At 41.7% G+C, this 17,130-nt stretch overlaps 1 protein-coding gene across 5 annotated transcripts in view; it reads left to right on the top strand.

Annotated features, from left to right (window-relative positions):
- The first annotated feature begins 15,199 nt into the window (after window positions 1–15,199).
- The window catches only part of Dll (Distal-less), a 36,691-nt gene continuing 34,760 nt past the window's right edge, over window positions 15,200–17,130 (top strand). For 3 of the 5 annotated variants that reach the window (XM_011311914.1, XM_011311911.1, XM_011311913.1), the window contains exon 1: window positions 15,200–17,035. In XM_011311914.1, the coding sequence (XP_011310216.1) occupies window positions 16,561–17,035 (475 nt within the window). In that variant the 5' untranslated portion in view covers window positions 15,200–16,560. The remainder of the gene's footprint in view (window positions 17,036–17,130) is intronic. The other 2 variants (XM_011311915.1, XM_011311912.1) reach the window with 1 other exon arrangement.

Raw genomic sequence — 17,130 nt, 5'->3', positions numbered from 1 at the left:
GGAGGTATTCACTGAAATTGAAAAATTCAAAATTTCTAAAAAAGTATCAGGGGAGCATGAGAATCGAGGAGGTATTCACTGAAATTGAAAAATTCGAAATTTTCAAAAAAGTATCAGGGGAGCATGAGAATCGAGGAGGTATTCACTGAAATTGAAAAATTCGAAATTTTCAAAAAAAGTATCCGGGGAGCATGAGAACCGAGGAGGTATTCACTGAAATTTGAAAATTCAAAATTTTCAAAAAAGTATTAGAGGAGCATGAAAATTGAGTAGCTAAATACCTGCTCAATTATCATGCTCCCCTGTTACTTTTTTGAAAATTTCAAATTTTTAAATTTCAATGAATACCAATTTCGTAAAGCAGAAAATAACATTCGCCGCGTGAACTGGCCCGTCTGACAACGCGACTGCTACTGAGGCAGTTACCGAGTCGGTCGACGGGCCCCCCTCTCCATTGCGTGTCGCCCTCCCTCTCCTGGGGTACAGTACTACAGTACGGGTGGGGTCACTGAAACCCCCCGTGAGTGGCCCAGTTCTGCCGGTATACCCCACCCCAAGAGAAAGAGGGGGTCGCACCCAATGGTGGGGTGGTCGCCCGTCAGCTGACTCGGTAACTGCCCCAGTAGCAGTCCCACTGTTAGGGAGATCAGTCGGCACGGTCGATGTTATTTTCTGCGTAACGCAATTGGTTTTTAATTTTTTATTATTACGCAGTAAATAACATGCACCCCGTCGACTGGTCTCTCTGACAGCGGTACTACTACTGAGGCAGTTACCGAGTCGGTCGACGGGCCCTCAAAGTCCCAGAATTGAATCTCTACGTTAGTCAATCCTCTCTGGAAATACCAGACGCTCTTGATTACCGACTGTGAAATTCATTTATTATATATATTTACATATATTATTTTTTTTATAGCTGAATAAAGATTCAATTTTTCATGATTTATTTCATAATTTTTCCATAATTCGTAATTCTCTCAATTAATTTTTAAAATTGTCTGCTTCAGGCCAGCACTACCTGCTTTATCTACCGTTTCGAGGACTTCTGATAAATGACCGACTGCATGACTCTCTGTACACCAACAGCCGATGGAAAACCGACGGGCCGAAAATCCCTGTAATTAACAAATTTTCAACAGCTGAAATCCATGTACTTCCCATCATTCGAGAAGAACTTGGAAAAAATAATGGTGAGATAATTTTCGATAATATATTAGTAATCACAAGAAAATATATATGGTAAAAAAATTTTTTCATCGCGATGTGCCGAAAAGTAACTTTCCCGCACCTTATGAAAAAAAAAATATTCACTCGTGCAGAAAGTGATTTTCGGCATGCGGAAAAATTTTCCACCCGCGCAAAATCCCTTTCCCGCACTTGTTACGAAATATATTATTTTTCTGAGTGCAGATATAAGAAATATTTTTTTTCTCCGCGTTGAGCACTCGGAAAAGCGGAAGTATCTTGCAGAAGGTAAACCGTGCAGTGCGTACAATTGGCAAATGGTCGTTTAATGAGCCTTCAGCTACATGTATTTTGTTGGTGGATACATGGGTATCCGGGAATACGACATACAGAAGTAGAAAGAGATGAGTGGGTGCAACGGTGGATCGCGCGCGCAACGAGCGTACATAATCACGTAATGCGGTTATCATGCCAATTGCGTAAATATTTGAGGCAATTTGTGGCATGCAACGGGGTCGGATGCTACTCCACCCGTGCCCGATGAGTGAAACGCGCGAGCAACCAATCGTTTGGGCATTACTCACTTCGGTCAACTTGTTGTTTTGTGTTTCCAAGTGCTGTTAACACCCCCTCTCCTCATTCGTTGAGTTAATACCCATCAAAGTTCATTTCCAAACAAATCTATACCCGGAAAATACCTCTACCTTATTTTCCTCAAACACCAGTTGCCGCAATCGCAATCCGCAGCCACCATTTTTCAAAAATTAATCTCCAGAAATAAAACCCCGAATTTTTTATCAAATATTAATTTTGATCCATTCTTTTTTTTTCTGTTAATTAATATTGCCATCAAAAAATTACAATGAAATTTTTTTTTGTCGGAAATGAATCTCAAATTTTGAAAAATTGAAATTTATTTCGGGTGAGGACCCTCGCGTAATTATTAACCACTTGATTGGATTTTATGAATAAAAAGCGACGAGCTACTGCCAACTGGTGGGGAATTAATTATTTGTATGTGCACTTGCATGTGTTGACATAATTTATTCGAGTTACTTATTCCGAAATCGAGGCAATCTATTTTCTATAAATAATAGAGGAATCGATTTTTGGGCTCCGGACATTGTAGAACATACCGGGCAATAGAATGATTCAACTATAGACAATATTTTCATATACATGGCATCGCAAATCACAAACTCATTGCGAACTGTAAACAAAATGAATACCAAAAATTGATATTAATATTTTTTGCCACTGGAGAAAAGCCACCGGACAAATTTTCCCCAAGATTTTGAATAATTCCTCCCAATTTTTTATTGCAAATATATTTTCATTCACAATACAAACACAATTAAACAAATTATTTAATTGAGATAAATAATTTTTGTAACGAGGATAAATCAGTCCGTAAATTGAAAAGCCAAAGTACTTTATGAGATCATTAGAATTAATGTGCCAATTTGATATGAGAAATTATAATATGAAGTCCATGAATGAAAGATGACTCTGTGATTGGAGCGTGAAATTTTAATTCACATGATGACTCGATCGCCAATGGTCATCGTGAGTAGTTGCCTATGTGTGAATGATACAATGGTGGATGATAAAAAATTGTGAAAGAAAGGACGATGTAGAGATGCTGAAGAAGTAGCGAGAGCCATACCGCAGAGTCATGCAGAGTAATGACGCCCTTCCTATCCACCTTCTCATTTTTTTCTTTCAATTTTTTTTTTTCTACACATCTCACTCTCCTCAGAACAAGTAAAAAAAAAACTTTAAAAAACTTTTCCACTCATTTCAGAGAGACGGGCATCCGTCTAGGACTTCTGCTCCCCATTAATTCGATGGCATCATCATCATTGAGGGAAAACACCGGAAAACCGATGGCGGTGAAAATTCATTGAATTTATTACCGTACACAAAACATCGGCCAGTCGTAAAGTGAGAAAGGTAAATGAGTTCATTCATTTATCGGTCTCAAATAAATGTCAGACCCAAATCGATAAAGGCGGACGTTAACGAGGTCATCGAATCAGACCGGTTGTGATAAAATGGTGAGTAATAAGACAAATAAATGAGAAAAGTGTTAATTTTTGGGGCGAGGTCCACCTTTTTATCCCCAATAGAATGCGGATTGAGAATTTACGGCCTTTAGGCTACATTTTAAAAATTAGTTGAATTTACCCGGAGCTTGTAATTAAAATTGCGACATCATCCCAAAATTTATCCTGAAAAATGATTTATTTGAATCAAATCAATAAAATTTAAATGATTTTTATATGATTTAAATTATTTTTGGATTAAATAAAAGTGAATTATTTTTTAAATTAAATAAATATTTGAATTGAAATAGATTTTTCCGCTCGTGCCTTTTCGTTATGGTCAGTAAATTGGAAAAAGGGTGTCGGTTTGACTTTTGGACTCCACAAGGTGAATTTTATCCTCAATAAACAACCCCCCATGGTCAGCTACACGAGAGGAACACGGTAGGGTGCTAAATGAAATTAGCACGGCATTTAGTCAATTTAGTCAGGCCTCTTCTGGAACGATCCCTCCGAAGAAGGGGTTATAAATTATTTGAGAATGACTCGGCAAGTGCGTCATCGAGTGTCGAATGAGCCAGCAACAGGTGTAAACACCAAACGACAATATTAAATTTATTTATTCCCCATATCCACTCACATTAAAACGAAAATGTGATGTCACTAATGAATTGACTTTCGAAATCCATGAATGATTTTTATTTCTACTTTTATGGGCACTTTGGGTGGGGCAGTTCGAGCTCAAAGGGATGAGCAGATGAGAGCGAATGAGTGGAAAAAATGGGTTTTAAAAAAAATATATATATGAGGACTGAAGAGGCGTGAAGACGTGGCGCCTGGCGCCGGTACCCATGGCACAAAGGGGTCCACTGATTTTTTTTGGAAAAGGGTACCAAAAGGATTTTGGGGGGACGACCGTGAAAACGGAATGATGGTCTAATGTCTGGATCTACCGAAAAATTTATCGTTTCTCTTGAGTTTTGAACGTGTAAATGGCACGTTTTCTCGGGGGGTTATGAGCGACTTTGAGCTACCTGTCTCGATGTCCATGAATAATCGGTGAGTGACATATCTGGAGGAAAAATTTGAATATCCTCTCGGGCTTCTCGGTTTAGGGAAGATTCACCTCGTTATTTTTTCACGAGAAAATGAATTTGTGACGCACAAAGAATTTTTGAATTTTTGTCGTTAAAAAAATTCAGGTGAAACGAAAAATGAAATATCTGCAGGTAATATATTTTTATATATTTTTTATACATTTTATTTATCAGATATATATTTTTGGTGTGTGCCAATATGATGATAAGATATTAGAGACATGTATTTTTAATCGTTGAGGTAGTTTGGAGAGTTCATTGACCTGAAAAAAAAAATCAGGTACAGGAAAAGACGGGAAAGGTGGGAACCGACAAATCTCGGAGAGGGACCGGAAGAGGAATATTATAAATATATATTCGAAGCCCTCGGATTCGAGAGAAAGAGGTCGAGTCAAGTAGGGGGGTCCATTTGAATTGACTAACGTGAGTTTATCATCGGTGTCCTGCCTCGGAAGCAATTATAACCGAGTCAGGTCGAATCCCCGGGCTTACCTGTCGGCTTGTTTTATAAACGATACCAGGGCCCAATCGGCCCAACTACAAAGAAACCCTTCATGCCCATTTCCCGGCACCTTTCTGAATCTCCTTCTCCGCGGTTTATTCAACAATAACCGGAAAAACAATTCAAATTGATTTATTCACTTTTCACCAACCGAGTAAAAAAAAATTGTAATCGGAATATTTTTTTCATATTTTCGAAATTTTTTGGGAATATTGAAAAATCGAAAAAGTTGAAAAAAAAACAGTATAATTAAAAGAAAAAATTATATTCGCAATAATTTCTAGAAAATTAAAAAAAAAAAATCCTATTCAAATTTTTGAAAAGTTTTCCAGAAATTTTTAGAAAATTTGGAAAAAATATTTCCATTACATTTTTTTTTCCCAGGCAGCCATTGATTATTTGCTGAATCTCCAATCGGTATTTCGTTATCGAAATAATTTTTAGAGATTCTTTCAGTGATTAAGAAGAAATTAGAATAATTATGGTAAACTGGGGGAATGAATAAAATGGGAGATAGTGAAAATTCCTTGTTTTTTATTTTATTTCTTGGCAAACATAAAGTAAAATGGTACAGGTTTTTTTGCATCAAATATTTACACATTTTTATTGGGTGCTAAAACCATTCGTAGCGCCATCCCTATCTTTCAGATCGGTTTTGTATGAGCGCTCGTTAGCCAGAGTTGTACGACCACACAACCAAGTTGTTCGAGGTTTATTGTCAGTCCCTTCACGCTGCCTTTCTCGCCTGGGTTTACATCTAATTCCAGATATAGATACTCTTCCAATGGCTCATTTCCACTCATCCTTTTGTTATGGTGTCTTCTTCCTCTTGTATTTTTTTTTCTTCAAGTTTTGGCGGGAGACGCCTGCACCCCCACACCATCAACTTTCTGTGTGTAACTCGTTGGTAATTGTTGGGCTAGTTTGCGACAAGTTTTTGCGATCGATTATGATGAAATATATTTCGCACATACACGCGGTTTTTTGTCGCCCCCGACGCAAGATTAAACATTAATCATGAAAATGTTTGCGCTATGTAATTATTTGGTTTTTTTAAAATTTTTGTGTCAGAGAATTGAGAAAATTCGGACGTGCAATTTTTTTGGGTGATGAGAATTATTGAGACAATTTAAAAATATTAATACATGCAGGAACAAATATATATCCACAACTTTTCGTGCAACAGAATATCGCGTGATTCGCAGGTGAATCCTAATCCTAAGCGAATCAACCGACAACTAAAAAAGTGGTTCTGAAATAGTGAGCAAACATGAAACAAAACCTGAAGAATAAACGAAAAAATGGCGAGCCGGAGTAGTTTTCAAGACCCGAGACGATATAGCGAAAATAATTTTGAAAAAAAAAAAAAGAATGCAATGTAAAAAAGATTGAGACGCCAGAGGTGCGGCAGAAGCGATTGAAATCCGGGACACGCGAGGCTCCCGGGAAAATTCCGCGATCTCTAGAATGCCGTCAGGCCCTAAGTCCGACGTATCACCAATTGGCATGGACGAGGGAATACAGATAAAATTCAAATAAATTCACCTCCTCGTTGGAATAGTCGGTGAGTGGATCTGGTGGGGATCAACGAGAGGATAGAAATGAGAATGAGAAGAGGGCAGAAAGTCAGGACAAGAGAAAGAGGAGAAACTGGCGCCGCATGCGGCAGCCTCAAAGGAATCCTCCACACGCCCATCTGTCTCCGCCCCGCCCCCATGCCCGCACACCGTATATACATCATGCAGGACCCCAATGCACAACGAGAGAGATACACGAAGTGAGACAACATAAGATCTTTATTGTTTTCAAAATTAAACAAATGTAAATAATAACATAAAAAAAAAAAAGAAAAATTACCGTACGTAGAAAAAAGCAGATGACCCACACGAAAAAAAAAATATTTTTACAATTTTATTAGTATTTTCAATAAATGATCATCGCTGGTCATGATGATAACTCACTGAAAAATTGGATCCTTCGGGATTATACGAGCATATATTATTATTTTATGGGTTATAAATATTGTGGACAGAAACGACACTGTCGGGTGGTAACTCCCGTGTATAGTGACACGTTTTAAATAAATTGAGTATCACTTTGACGGTAAGAATAGTGAGTAAAGAGTAAATAAAGTGGACTAGAATAATACCCGAGCTGCCTGGAACAAGTATAAAAACCCTCTAACTTGAAACTAGAGCACATCGAGTCTTGTACTATCATTATTTGATGATTACACCTGTTTTCATATTAGTGGTGTGCTATAAGGTTCTCTTGTATTCCCTCTGATGATGTCTTTAAGTTGATTATCAATATCCACCTTCGTAGTTTTAAGGTGTAATTCGTGGAGAAAAAAGTATTATAATTTTTGGTGGAATCTTCACTGTCGGGATTTCATTGGGGACTAGTTTCATTGCTATTTTCTTCAATGGGACATAAGCGTAGAACTACTCTCTCATTTTCTCTACTTGGTGGATGTAATTAATCGATTTTTAAGTGGCCAATTGCCGCTGTTCGATGGGACGCTTTTTGTTGGAATTATATTTGTGCGTTATCACTGTGATTTGACACTTTTGAACGATCCCGTGGGTTTGGATGTTCGAGGGCGGTAAAAAATCGAAGTCATCGTGGCGCAGGCCGAATTTAATGTTTTGGGGAACAGGTGGATTTCTCTATTTCTAAGACTAATTGAAATATTTAATGTTGAATTGAGAATGCACCTGGGAAAATTATTTTATTTCACTTTGTCGAAATATTTCAATGAATTCAACAAATAAATTTGATGAACTCTGGTAAATGCCCAGTGCTCTGGAGGCACCTCATGGCTCACTTAACCCACCGTTTCTCAAAAACCCTCGCTCTTTAGCTGTTTGACTAATGAACCACCAGAGGCTGTGGAGCTCTATACCTACAAAAGAAAGATTACCTTCTCTCCGGGGGAGACTCCCGTGTGGAAAGGGTCAACCCCATCCGGAAGATCGATGTCAAGTTGCGAATAGCCCGGCGCCGTCCGCTGAACCTTCACAAAATTACGCTGATAAAAAAATAATGTGAGTTTCTTATTCCGATGAAATTGAAAAAAAAATTTGGTATTGACTTTTGGTATAGGCCCAAACCGTCCCAAAAAATCACTGCAATTAAAACAAGATTTTTTCAAATATTATTATCTCAGGGAGCAATATGAATTTTGAATTCAATTTTATTTCTCCTAGAGTCACGATGGTAAGTCCCAAAAGCGGAGGAGCTAAAAAAAATCCGTTCACCTAATCTCATCCAGTCACCACATTACCTTAATTGATTGAAGCAGAGCCGAGTCGTTACCAGAGGATTTCATCGGAAAAAGCATAACCCGAAATTTTTTTTTTCACATCCATTAAACACTTCCGTCGCTTGATTGATTGGCCGGTAACTAATGAGGCCCATCCAGAGTGCATAACAGAGGGGGTGAGAGGGGCCGTATCTCACTAATTGCCGTTGGAGTAATATTCACCGGCAAAAAGGGCCCAGGTAAAACACACAACTGGGCTGACCCCTTGGCGACTGCTCCCCCCATCCCCCCAGAGATCACAAAGACGAAGGAACCGCTTCCTGGCCACGACCTTCCCTTCGACCTTCCCGAACACTCTCTCCTCTTTCATCTCCAACGGATCATCACTCTCTCTCTCCCTCGCACTCGTTTTGCACCTCTAGATAAAGAGGATATAGAGCCTCAACTCTGATTTCCACTAGTTAGAAGTTACACTCAATCTCTTATTCCCTTTGTTCGGTCGATGTGCCCCCGGGGGGCTGGATCTTCTCACGAAAAAAAAAAAGGGAGAGAGGCATCTTTTATTCTAGTCTCTGTCTTACCTTGTGGATCTTCTTCAACCCTACAGTCTTCATCACGCTATATCTCCTTCGAGGAAGAGGAACGAAATGTTCGATTACCATCGATCAAAGATCCCGATCGTCTCTGGTGTTTCAAAATCCAGGGGTCGGGGGATCAATATCGATTTCATCGGGTGAAGGATTTATTTAATTATCAGGATAAGTGTCAAGCCCTTTTTTTATTTAACCGCATCGACAATATTAATTGAGAATTAAATTTCGGAGAGAACTAGAAAATTTTAAATTCGCGGAATTCGCGTCAAAAGTGATTCTCATCCGCGAATAATTCTTCTCTTCGGGAATTCGCCGAAGCGTATTTTTTATTTTTCTTTTTTTAACATTTTTCTGTGAACTAAGAAGTGGAGCGTGTTAATAAAATTCGTATAGACCCTTTTGCGATTCCCTCCGGCTGTTTTACAACGTCTGGAGGGAAACACAAGGTATATTTTTACATGGATCCGGCAATAAACGACGCCGCGGGCACATGCGCTCACCCAAATAAAGAAAACAGTCCACAAGGGCGAAAAACGAAATCGCGAGGGACTTTCAGTCGAAAAATAGACAGTATGAGGGATGTGTGTTGCCTCGAGGTACGAGTGAATTTCGGAGAGGACCCAGAACTCCTAGAAATCCACCTACCCCTTGGGCAGTAGTTTTGGGTGACCGAAGGGCCAATTATGCTTCTTGCGAAAATACCTCTAAACAGAAAATTAGCCGATGGTAGTCAGAAATTCTTGGGTCATTACCATTGCAGATGATGGGGTAAAAATTCCCTGTTTGTTATGCTCAAGCATGTTGACAGCAGTCCCTCACAATTCCATAGAATTGTAATTTTTCATTGATATTTTCTCTCTCCTCTGAAGATTTAATTCTGTAAAAATGAAATTCAGTTCTCGATCAGATACGACCTGATCAGGTACATGCCCCATAATTCCAGAATTTCCACTAGCTTTCCCCCGCGTCACCATCGGATACATGATGGAATTAAAATTTTGGCGGGAAAAAATTTCGTGGTTTTTCGCTGGAAATTTAATTCAGGGATCTTGATCAGTGTTGCAACCTGTTCCCGTAATTTTCACGGGATTTTAGTAATCCACGGATTTTTTCGTCTGCTGGGGAAAAAAAGGCAGGAGGGAAAAGAGGATAAAAATGTGCTTTGAACCGCTTATAGAGGTTGGCGTGACAGCCTTGGGCTGTTGGGGCAGATGCATAGCAGCGCGGGTTGACATCGCACGCTGCGGGCTAGCGTGGGTCGTGGGTTTCTCTCCTTCGGGTCTCTCTCTTTTTCAAAGCAATACGTACCCGGTGCACACGAACCCCGTTTCGACGCTCACGCACGTCCGTTTCGTGGCTCACGCACATTTCCAAGCAATAGTGCATATAGACGAAAAAAAAAATATATATGGAAGACAAGCCACGATAAAAAAATGAAATAATGACAAAAGAAACAGGGAAACGTAACACTTTTCCTTCGGACGTTGCCACTTGACTGGGGAACCACTAGAAAATTACCCGGGCTGTGGACAGTTTGCGAATGAGCTGCGGGTCCCCCTTTCCCCCCTTATTTTTTTTTTTTCGTTTTTTTTTTGTGGAACTGAGGGTTTTATTATCGGCTAAAGGGGGAATGCATGTGAAATCAACGGTTGGTTGATGGAAAAATTCGATTGTGTGAGAATCATTTTTATCGCAACCAAAAATTCTCCATCAATTTTTTTTCTGCATTTGATTTTTTTTTTTTTGCATTTTTCTCCGTGCGGCGAATTTGAATTTTGCGGCTCAAGTCGACCAATGAGGAATCACTCATTTCGGGATATCCCGACTTCATTTTTTTATTCCTCCTCTCATGATAAGAACCCACTGAATAAATTCATATGAAACGAGCGATTGGCTGATAAAAAAATGGGGTTTAAAAAAAAATTAATTTTCCAGTGAAAAATTGAAAATCATGCCCATGGAAAATCATGGGGGTGGGAGACCCATCGAACCTCCTGGAGGAATTACTAATACTTGTTCCAATTTTTTCTGAGCTGAAAATATTCTACTCCTGTGCATCATCATCACCCCTTGATGATGCCCCCGTTATTTTGGCGATGGAAGGCCCCCCAAAATTGAACGACAGACTTGGCCCTGGCGTTTATACGACGACATGGAATAGTAATGAGGGACAGAGATACAAGGCGGGTCTTCCCCCGCGGGTGGAATACACAGGCGAGGACGACGATGCGTCGTCACGCGAGAAAACTACCAGCTGACGTTCTCGTCGAGTCCCTCTTTTGTCCATGGCCGACAGTCTACAATGCACCTATGCCACTGCAGTCTATCGCTGCACACTCTCAATGGTATTTTTTTTTTTCCACATGTTCATGTACCCCTCACCTACCCCCGCAAGTTTGATAAAATAAAAAGAGACAATAGGGGAATTACGAGAGGACAGACACCGAGGGGTGAGACCACGAGGGCTTTTGTATCATCCTGGAATTCTAGCCAACTAGATCTATTTGTGACACCGATGGCTCGATAAGGGGCGCACAATTGAGGGATGAAAAAAGGGGGGTCATTAATCATTTGAGGTTTCAAGTACCCTCGGGGGGAATTACGTACCGGGAGTTGTGGATTTTTTTTTTTTACACTCTGAGGGATCTTGTATCACCTTTCGAAATTACATACCCGCATGGGGATCAGTCCCGCAAATTGTTGGTGATATTTTTCTTTACGGGGATGCAATGAATATTATAATTCTAGGGTTGTTGAGAGGGTGCTGTTTTTTTAATAATTTGTTATCTTGGAGGATTTCGATATTCAGTGGTTGCACGTCGATTTCCGGTTTTTCAGGCGTGTCTGTAAGTCTGGACTCGTCAACAGACTCAAGTAGTTGAAGTGGGGTCCAATGAACTTTCATCAGGTATTGCTGTGAGGTAGTTATCCCCTTTTTGGGGCATGGGAGACGGGGAAAGCCGGAAAGACGATGAAAATTAGGGACAGAAGTTGGGTCGTGTGCTCGGCAACATCCGCCGGTCTTTCGTGGTCTTTCATCCGACCCACAAAAAATATAAAAGGGGCAACCCTTGGCCTCTTCCACAGGGGCTGCTCTCTGCCACACCCTTTAGTGTGCACATCCTTCCGCCCACCCTGGGTGCCACGTCATTTTTTTTATTTTTTTTTTGACGTCTACCTATACTCGCAGAATCACCTTTCCTCTGGCGGTGCGTCACAGATATATCTTTTGTCTTGAATTTCAGAAAACAGGTTGGCTTTTTAGCATTCGTTTCAGATAGTCAACTGTCGTTTGGAGTTGATGTCGGGGCGATTTTCCCCTCGATAATTACCGCTTTCCTTCTTTGCCCGTTCGCTTCACTTGAAAGAATATGGGGTGAACGCCATGATGACATGGAGGAACGAGAGGTCAAATTGCTGAGCTATTTATTTTTTACGATGACCAAGTACATGAGCTCATTGCGCAAAATATTGCATCAGTTCCATTGAAAGTTGAGCAATATTTTTTTTATGCAAAACAGATTAAACCACGAAATTATCCGAAATTGTTCGGCAAACAAGAGGACGAGAATGAATTTTTTATTAAAAAAATTCGGGTTGAATATTTTGTAATATTTAATTATTTGAAAAGTCATTGCTATTGGACAACGAGGATTTATTCTGTGAAAAAAATTTATTTCCGACAGGTGAATATCCTTGAGATAACTGAAAAAAAATATGTACCTGAAATTTCCATTAAAATTTTTTTCGGAAACACTTCAAATGAATTCAATTAACGCCACGATTTTTTGCCGTTTCAGTCTCCACATGAAAAAAAATTGAGCCAAAAGTTTCGAAATTCCGGTGGTCGAGCCGCCCGTTAAATTCCTTGAATTTTCAATGAAACTTTGAATTTCATGAATTTTTTACTCCGAAGTTTTTCCTGAAAAGGTGTCCATAAAATTTCAATTTATTCCAACAATGCAAATGTCAATTAAAATTCTCCAATTATTCCCCAATTATTATAGACCGTCAAACATGAAATGATTGATTTTCTCGGATATTTGGTGAATGCAACCCAGACAAAAAATGGTGGATCAACCCCGTCTTCCAGGAATGCCGACAGCCAGACACCGAAAAACTAGCCACCCCTATCGCGAGAGGACGTGATCCACAAAAAGGTGGCGCTGTCTAAATATATGAAACCATTGCCGCCTCGGGTAGGCAATGCCGAGAGAACGCGGTCAAACGGATTGTTTGCGGGCGACGCCCACCCATATTCGCCCTGGCTTTTACAACCCAAGCAGTAAAGTACGAAAATTATGATCGGCGCGCTTGTCACAGCTCGAGGCAGTACCCGAGGCGATTGGTGATGCAGCCCCTCTCCCCCACGAGCCGCAGAAAAAAAAAAAATATACCTCAAAGCCCAAAGTCAATTGACAGAGAGAACACGAGTCCCCGAAATCGATTGAATTAAAGTGTCACTCGAAGGGTGGTCCTATCAGCTTTAGAAGCAACTCCTCTTTGATTCTGAAGTGTGTTCAACCAATTTTCCTCACTCCAAGCCACCGCTTAATTGAACGAGGCATTTTATTTAACACAGTCCCCTGCACTCTGGATAGCGGCTATTTACCTCAATTACGTAATTTCACTGTATACAAAACGACCACACGAAAGAGAGAGGCCACGTATTATTCCAAGAATGGGGCATACACCACTCTCTAAACCCAGTGGTTGATCACTGCGGTAGTTGCTGGCTTGCTTGATGACACGTGTTTGTGGACATTCAGCTTGGTATGCAATTAGCTGCGTAATTTTACTGTATGGACACAAGAGTCACCCCATTGGCCTAGTCCCAATGCCCCCATCAGCGTGGATCCCTGTGTTTGGATCTAACGGAAGAGGGAAAACTCATCTAGTCCCTTGATGATTGTCCTCCACCGCGGCCACACGACGCAATTCCAAATTACGAAACCCGGAGAATCATTATCTTTCTCATATTTCATGCTGGGCTGCGAGTGTTGTGAGTGGTGTGAAAGCTATCAAGGGGCTTTCTCGGGTATCTGGGTTGGAGCCTGATGATTTTTATCGAAGACAGTGATCCTTGATGCATCATCAAGCTGCAAGGAAAAGCGGAGGAGACGAAAGAGACTTCCACTTGGAATCAGTTCTGTTGCTTTGGTGGAGGAAGCGTGAATATGACCCTGGGGTAATCCACCTCTTCGGTTGTCACTTCCGGTTCTCACGGATGGCAGAATGTTTCTCGCAGAAGAGCATGAGGTGGCAAAATGAAATAGGCAAGGTTTCGTGGTTTGTTGTACGACTCGTGAACCAGGGAATAGACAAGTGTGAGGGATCTCTTGGTTAATATTGGTTGGAGGGATGACCGGTGATTTGTAAATTGCCCGCCGGCACTTGATGAGCATCAGATAAGGCCAACAGTCAACAAGTTGTCCCTTACCCGTGCTATCAGAGAACTCCTTGCTAATTGCCAAGTGTGCCTCTGTCAATTCCATGGATTGAGGATACCCGGGATTCTCAAGTGTCAAGGTCGACACTCGAGGGACACCCGTCCCTTGAACCAACATCCATCAATTGCTTATCCTAATGGTAATAGCCACCTTGGACAGGTATGCTGCTACTCGTCAAGTGTTTGCTCTACCCTCGGCAAGGTGATATGCAGATTTCCAATGGTACCTGAGAGGGTAACCGTTCAGTGTCACAGGTTGCTCCAGATAACGCTAAATCAGTTATCCTCACTAATCTCAACCCAGGACAAGCACAAGTGGTGTAAGATGTGACTGTCAGTGGGCGTGGCGAAACCCATATGCCTCTCAAATTCGGCTCTCACTGTCCCCTCCATTTTACTCATCCCATCCCCCACCTAAAAAATGCATCATCTCATTGGTTATCATTATTAATCCATTCACCCTTCAAACACTGGGGGATGATCTCCCTCCAGTATTCAACAGTATCAACAAAGTCTTTCAATGAGTTTCAGTGATCCCCGGGTGGATAACCACAGTGCCGTTTCACCAGGCTTCCGGTATCAGGATTTACCAGGATGATGAAAAAATTTTCCTCCTCGATAACACACACAGAAAACACCAGATGGAGAAAGGCAGGAGATGAGGATTAAGAAAAATTCTCCCACCAGTTGGATTTCACGTATGAGGGATACTACAGCTACCATGGGAGATACGACCCCCGGCGATGAGGATGTCGTGTGACGAGGCTGGGATTCAGGTAAGGCGAGAACAGCTTCTCTCCCTCTGGGTATAGGCAGTGGGCGTCAATGGATTGTGGTAAACGCCTGTTGGATACCATAATGGCCTCCGTCGAACCAATCGGTTGGATGGACGTCACGTAGTTCACGGTGGGGAGATGGAGCGGTGGCCAATGAACATCGAGCGCTGCAGCGCAGTGGGTGGGGCCAATGGTGGCGCTTCACAACGGGCACCTGGTGAACCTTGTCGACGGGCTCGGGGAGAGGCTCGGGCTTCATTATGTATCATTATACCGGTCCGCGCCGCGCGGTGTGCACTGCAGTTACTGGCAAAGACGCGCGTGTGTGATTCCCCGTTGTTTTCAGCTTTACCTTCTAAACGCTACGACGTGCTCGGGCGAAAAATCGTGAACGTGACGCTTATATTCGATTCTTGTTGTTCCCATCTGATTCCTCAACAACATACGTGACGGTCTAATACTGGTGGATATTTGTTATTTTTTTTTCCTTTATCAGTTTTTTGTTCTGTTGGCTTTTTTTTTTCGGGGGGTGGGGAAAAAGGGAATTGAAAAATCACAGTGATAAGTTTGTGCAGAGGATCTTGGATATATCAATCGTGGAACTCCAGTGGACCAGGACAAGCTGATCGGTTTGGTGGATGTTGATAGTTTGATCCTTTTGGATTTCAGAGGAGACAGTTGACGTGTCGATAGTGCCTGAACACTGGTGACGGATTACTAGGATTGATGGTGATAATTGAGAGGGTCTTGGTGATTCGGCGAAAGTGGATTGTTGGTGAAAATTGGACGAATCATTGAGTTGACGGGAAAAGTGAATCGGTGATTTGCACTGGGTGTTTGCCGACGGCAATTATCGTAAATGGATGGTACGTGAATGGTAGTTATATACCATCGTGGATACCCCTTGATGACCCTTCAATCTTGCACTTGTGTTAATCACCGTTGATTATTATTTGAATTTTATTTCGTTGGAGATCAGAATTTGAAGGAGACTCGTGGCTCAACAAGTGAATACTGTGATTGAAATAATAATTTTTTTTTTGTTTCATCGGTCAATTACATTGTGAATCGAGAACATGTGGAGATTATCAGTTACCCGGCAAGAGCAAACTGACATCCGGACGGTAAAAAGCTGACGCAGGGTGTTGGGACAATTGTTCATCGAATTAGATTGAAAATCTGGTAACTAGGATTAATCGTGTGTGAAGGAGTGGACTTGAGACATCCCGTCGGGTGTTGATGTGTGTGACAAGTGTCCAGTGATATGACTTCCGAGTGGAGCCTCGAGGAATAACTTGATAAATCATAATCATATCAGCGTCAATCCGTGTGAGTGAATTGATCATCTAGTGCCAGATGCTGAGGATTATCATTACGCCAGGTGGTGATCAATTGTAATAAATAATCGTGTTATTTTGAACTTTAATTAAAAAAAAAGAAGGGCCGACGCGCAAGCTCGGCAGGCCCCAAGATTCGGGCTCCGTGCGGCTTCAGGGTCGCGGCGACGTCGGCAAGTGCCGTGTACGGCGTCGACGTCGCTACTAAGGTGGAACGTCCGGGCAGCACGACGACGCTCAATTTTACGGATCTGGGGAGCCCATTCGGGGCGGGCGACCCCTGTCCGTCGAGTACCCCGACCCCGAATAGCATGTCCGGGGGTGGTGGACCAACATCTGGTGGCGGTGGTACAACCACTGGTGGTGGTGCTAATTCCGACATGGAGCAACACCTGCATCATGGAATTGGCTCAGTAACACCAGGACCACCTGGCAATGGGGGTGACAGTGCATCTAGTACACCGGTATCACAATCTGGCAAAAGTGCATTCATCGAATTACAGCACAATAATCTTTATAATCCAGCTAGTTTGAGGGGTGGTTATCCGGGTGGACACAATGTGCCGGGTGGACATCAGTTTTCTCATCAAGTTGGCTCACTCAGTCATCAGGGTAGTGGGCCTGGTAGTGGTAATCAGCAGCATGCCGATGCTGGATTTCCAAGCCCAAGATCAGCCCTTGCTGGGTATCCCTTTGCACCAATGCACCAGCACAATTATGGATATCATCTTGGATCATATGCACCGCAGTGTCCCTCACCGCCCAAGGACGGTGAGTACCCCAACTGTATGTATTCGCAGACTATTTTTCATATTTTATTTAGTTATTAAGTTGTCGATCATAGCTAAGTAGCAAACAGAAACATCAGGACGAATCACACT

This window comes from Fopius arisanus, unplaced genomic scaffold (genome assembly GCF_000806365.1).
Source record: "Fopius arisanus strain USDA-PBARC FA_bdor unplaced genomic scaffold, ASM80636v1 scaffold00094, whole genome shotgun sequence".
NCBI classification, from domain to species: Eukaryota; Metazoa; Arthropoda; class Insecta; order Hymenoptera; family Braconidae; genus Fopius; species Fopius arisanus.
Note: the sequence above shows the minus strand (reverse complement) of the source record. Positions and strands in the feature narration are given on the sequence as shown.